At 58.4% G+C, this 5,438-nt stretch overlaps 1 protein-coding gene across 5 annotated transcripts in view; it reads left to right on the forward strand.

Moving 5' to 3' along the window:
* Window positions 1-5,438, forward strand: part of MYO18A (myosin XVIIIA) — an 85,782-nt gene that overhangs the window by 55,221 nt on the left and 25,123 nt on the right. For all 5 annotated transcript variants that reach the window (XM_077749910.1, XM_077749912.1, XM_077749911.1 and 2 more), the window contains 2 exons: window positions 1,737-1,802; window positions 5,033-5,161. In XM_077749910.1, coding sequence (XP_077606036.1) covers window positions 1,737-1,802; window positions 5,033-5,161 — 195 coding nt within the window. The remainder of the gene's footprint in view (window positions 1-1,736; window positions 1,803-5,032; window positions 5,162-5,438) is intronic.

The following is a 5,438-nucleotide window of genomic DNA, read 5'->3' on the forward strand; positions in this document are numbered from 1 at the left end:
TCCTCTACCCCACTCCCCCCCCCCCCCACGCCTTCCCACGTCATCTGCCCAGCAATTGGCCTTGCCTCTAAACGCTAAGAGAACTGAGGTTCCAACTTCCACCTCTGCCTTCTGTACACCTCTCTTCTGGTGCCTTCTTCCTCGGCCCTCCTGTCTGGGTGGAGAGGCGGCCCTCCCCTCTTCCAGTCCCTTCCTCCTGAGCTTTGGAATCCATTCCCAGCGGCTCCCCGGAGGCCTGCTCCATTGGTAGTAACTGCTCTCTCTCTCTCCCATTCCCTCAGCCTCACCTCTGCTGGCTCTTCTCTCTCAGAGGAACTTGCTGTAGATACTGTGCCCGGAAAAGAGTCTTCCATCAACCCTCTCTCACACCAGACTCTTGTCGTCTGTCACTGGCCTGCCCCTGTCCCGCCACCATGCACCCTTCCACCTTCAGCCACCGGGGTCCCGGCCCTGACACCCCGAGACCGGTCTCCTGTGACCCCATGGCCTCCATGTTGCCAGCGCTAACGGGCACCTCGCTGTGCTTCGTGGCACACGTGTCTCTTGTGACATCTCTGTTCTGTTGGAAACATTCTCTCCTCTGCATCTTTGTTGCCACTCCTGGCTTCGCTTCAGTCTTTCTATTCTTTCTCTCTTTGTCCCCCCTGAGCTTCCCTTCTTCTACCCGCCCCTGCAGTAGAGGTCTCTCTCTTCCTTTAAGACTCCCTCATTGGACGTCTGTGCTTTCTGTCCTACAGCCTCTTCCTGGGCAACCTCATTCACGCCCATCACTTCAATTACCGCCTGTGTATTGACGACTCTCAAATCAATACCTGTAGCCCAGGCCTCTCTCCTGAACTTCAGACATGCATTTTCTATCTAGCTGCTCTCTGGACTTCTCTACCTGCAAGCTTTATGACACCTCAAACTCAGCGTGTTCAGACCAAACTGATCCCAGCCCCTCGCACACCTACTCTTGCTCTTCCGTTTCCCACCTTGGAGAATGGCGCCATTAACTGTTTAGCTACAGAAGTCAGAAACCTCCATCGTCTACTCCACCCCCTCCCGTGTGGCAAGGCTCTGTCTTCTTCACAGCACCTGCATTTCCACCTCTTTCTTCGCTGGGAGTCAGGCTCTAGCCTCCTCCCCTGTGAATTACTACAGTAGCTGCCTAAGGAATCTCTGTCCATTCTCCCACCATGCGCCAGCGCCAGTGGGATGGCTGTAAAATGCAAATCTGATCACGTCCCTCCTTGAGAGAACCTTCCAGTGGCTCTCAAAGCACACAGGCGCCTCACCCTTTGGCTACTGCCCACCTCTCTGGTTGCACCTTAGCTGCCCTACCCCCTCCACTCCTGATATACTGAACTACCTGGTTTCCTCAGCACATTCTATAGTCTTGGCCCCCATGCCTTTGCTCATGCCCATCCCTCTACCTGAATGCCCTCTCCCCTATCTAAAGAGTCCGCACAAGCAACACCTCCTCCAGGATGCCTTCCGTGGTTCCCTCATCTGACTTAGGTGCCTCTCCTCAGTGTACTTAACTAATTCACTGGTGTCATTCCCCAACAAGAAAACTTGTCCCTCTCGTCGTCATCTTTACGTCCCCAGAATCTGACACAGTGCCTGACAGTGCAGACGCCCATGGAGGGTGCTTGTGGAATAAGTAACGGACTGGCTCAGTGGAGGATGGGGAAGGGTCCTGCGTGGAGACAGGGGTGGTCCCCGGCCTCCCTGACAGCAGTCTCTCTCTACAGGCGGTGGAGGAGCTGCTGGAGTCCTTGGACCTGGAGAAGAGCAGCTGCTGCATGGGCCTGAGCCGGGTGAGTTGTCCGTACGGGAAGCCAGCCGGGCCCTCGTGCTCCAGCTGCCCTGTCCAGACAGCTGGCCCTCCCCTTCCGCAGCAAACTTGACTTTCCCTCCCTCTGAATAACTGGCTTGTTCGGTGCTGTGAACACCCCTGTGATGTCAGGAGGGAGTAGATTGGAAGGTGACCCTGAGCTTGGCCTGAGTCCTGCTGTGGGGAGTCGGGGAGACAGAGGGGAGGAAAGCAGGACAAAGGAAGGCAGGAGGGCTCCAGGGGCCCCCTTTGGTGAGTCCTCTGGGGCCACCCGGGTCCCAGAAGAGCAAGCACTTTCTCACAGTGAGGCTGTGCCGGCACCACCTGCCCACAAGCCCGGTTCCTCATCTGAATGGAACGTGGCGTATAAACAGGCAGGCACGCCCGGCCCCGGGTACCCATCCGCCGCATCGCGCTCCACACCCCAGGGTCGGACGGGCGAGCGTCCCTCCTGCAGGCAGCGCCCCGTGCGCCCCTCTCTCCTGAGACTCGGCGGCTTGACAGGCGGTGTCCATGTACGTGCCCCGAGGGCTGTGGTGAGAGGGAAAGCATTTGGGAGCCACGGAGAGGGTTCTGAACCTTCCACCCGTCAGCAGGGAGGGCAGGAGCTCCGGGTCCCAGGGTTTCGTGGGGAGCGTGAGGTGGAAGACCGTGCCTGCAGAAAAGGCTTGGGGTTGCTTGTCCGCCCTGTTGTCTCTGCTCTGTGTTCCGAGTCACAGTCCTGCCCTTCCCTTCCCCGTCCCCTGGCGGCAACTGTCTCTGCTGGTTTTCCCTTTTCCTTTGGGCCCTGCCGGTCCCTGCGGGTCTCTATTCCTTGGTTTCTGGCTCATCATTTTCTGTTTCTTTCCTTGTTCTCTGGGTCTTCTGTGGTCCCACTCTTCCTGCGTCATTTCTCTGGTTAGGTCTCCCTGTGTCTGACTCAAGCCCTCTCCGTCCCCAACTATCTGTGAGCTCAGAGGCTAGCAGCTGAGTTTCCTCCCTGGAAAGCCTGTAGTGCAAGGTTTCCCTTCAGCATCTTGGTCTCGTGGGCAGGCTCCCGGCCCCTCTGGCAGGCTGCGCTGCTGCTGGCTGGCATTGGGCCGCCACCTCCTCCAAGGCACGTCTCGGGCAGGACAGGGCCTGTACAGGCCGGTCCTCTTCCCGGCTACCCTCTCAGACCCTCTGCTGCATCCCAGGTGCCCGGCCGAGGCGGGGGCCCACTCCACGGCACCCTCCTGCTCAGAGAGGAGCTGGGGGCGAAGCTGGGTGTTTGCTCACATCTAATCTGGAAGAGAAATTCCAGGGCCTCTAGGCTGTGCTTGGACTGGCTGGTGAGCAAAGATCCCGCACGTTTGTCGCCTTGTTTCAGAGGAGGAGGTCTCGATCTGAGCCCACAGGACCCTGAGGGTTCAGGCAGGGATCTGAGAGTCTCTTGATAGTTGCAAAATTTCTATGGATGGGTGTGTGTAGAGGGGACAGGACCCTGAGCTTTCCATCTAATACTCAAAAGGACTCTTTTTTTTTTCCAATTTTTTTTAATGTTTTATTTATTTCTGAGAGAGAGAGAGAGAGAGAGAGAGGAAGCATGAATAGGGGAGGATCAGAGAGAGAGGGAGATACAGAATCCAAAGCAGGCTCCAGGCTCTGAGCTGTGAGCACGGATCCCAACACGGGGCTCGAACCCACAAACTGTGAGATCATGACCTGAGCCGAAGTCAGACGCTTAACTGACTGAGCCACCCAGGCACCCCTCAAAAGGACTCTTAACCCTACTAATGTACAACCACTCAGGAGAGGTCTGAGGTTGCCTGCCCCAGTGCCTAGATCAGCCTTTCTCTTCTCGTTGTGACACTCTGCAAACGGGGGCCACTTTCCATCCTGTACCCACCACCTCCCTGCTTCTGCCCTGGTCAGATGTGTGCACTGACCACTAGCTCCTACGCCCACCTCTGGAGGGGCTTGGATATTCCCCACCCCCTGGTGGGGTCTCAGGCTCACACACGGTGGGAAGTGAAGGCTCAGGTAGGGCTTCAGGCCCATGGGAGACCCCAGGCACTCAGCCCCAGAGTGGGATTTGGGGAAGCATTGCAGAGGACTGAGCTGGCTTTCTCCCAGGCCAGCCCCAGGGGACTGAGTTTCTGTGGAGTCGCCAGAGGCAAAGCTTTCTCAGCAGAAAGTGTAGGCCCTCTCCCCACTTCTTCGCTGAAAGGGAGGCCTGGGGATCCCGTACATATTGGTTCTGAGTGTCTCCTGTGAAGTTCACATCTTCTCTTGGCCCCCCAAGAGGGAATTTTCTGTGTTCTGGGCAAGGTGGAGGTGGGCATATACCCAGATGTCCCTTTGCCCTCTGTGAAGATCCTAGAGTCTTCTCACCTGTGTATTTCCCCCTCTTCTCCTCTTAGCAGGGAGAATGTTACCCAGCCCCAGCTCAGAGCACCAAACAGTGAGAGGAAATGCTGGATGTGGGGGCGCCCAGCTGGTTCCTCACACGTCTGCCCTCCAGCCCCCAAAACCTGTATGACAGGTCTCTTGATGGGGCCAACCCCCCGCCCACTCCACTGGCTTTTTCATGAGACGAAACCTGGGTGTGTGTGTGTGTGTGTGTGTGTGTGTGTGTGTGTGTGTAGGTGGGATGTTGGCACATGAAAGAGGAGACTGTCTACAATGAAACTGAGCGTGGAGGGTGCAGGGAGGGCGCCCCCTGCCCCTTGCCCCACCCTTTCTCTGTGCATGGCTTCTGGACCTTTCTCTTCCCACACACATTCCCCACCATCCACTTCACCTGATCCCAGGCAGCTGGAGCTTGCGGTGGGCCCTCCGCTGGGCTGTGGGTCCAGGGGCCATGGACAGTGTCGCTGGCAGTCTGGGGGGAAGAAGTCACCATGGATGTCACTGAGGGGTGTCCTGTCCCCATTTGGCAGTGGCTGCTTCATTTCCTTCTTGTCCCAGATCTCTTCCCTTTGACTTCCCTCTCCTTTTATCTCTCTTTGAAGTTAGATTTCTCACCCTATTCCTCTCCTTCCAAAACCCCGCCCCAGCCTGGCCCTCCTCCCTCCAGCCTTCCCGGGGCCTCTCCTTGCTCCTTCCCTCCTGTCTCGTTCCTTTGGATTTTCAGGTTCTTCCCTGGCCAAGGGCCACCTCCCAGGCCTGCCGGGTTCCTGCGCCAGCTGCCTGCTCCCGCGCAGGGCTGCCTGGAGCCCGTCTCCCGCCTTCATCTGGCCCGCTTCCCTGCAGGTGTTCTTCAGGGCCGGCACGTTGGCTCGGCTGGAGGAACAGCGGGACGAGCAAACCAGCAGGAACCTAACCCTGTTCCAGGCGGCCTGCAGGGGCTACCTGGCCCGCCAGCACTTCAAGAAGAAAAAGGTGCTGCTCTGGGGACATCTCCGTCCCACTCCCCGGCCTAGGTGGCGGAGCTGAGTTCCTGGGGTGGGGGCGGAAGTTCAAGGGGGCATGCTGGGGCAGGAGGCTGGTCTTGCAAGCACTGTGAGTTACTGTGAGCTGGGGGAGAAGAGGCAGAAACCTCCCAGGGCCACCATGCCCTGGGCCGGGGCGAGGAAGGGGCAGCTCCCCCGGGGGCAGCGAGCAGGCTGGTACTCCCAGCGCTGGGGCCGGGGCCGGGCTGCCTGGGCTCCAGGGCGGG

The sequence above is a fragment of the Crocuta crocuta genome, unplaced genomic scaffold (genome assembly GCF_008692635.1).
Source record: "Crocuta crocuta isolate KB4526 unplaced genomic scaffold, BGI_CrCroc_1.0 scaffold149, whole genome shotgun sequence".
In the NCBI taxonomy this organism is placed as follows: Eukaryota; Metazoa; Chordata; class Mammalia; order Carnivora; family Hyaenidae; genus Crocuta; species Crocuta crocuta.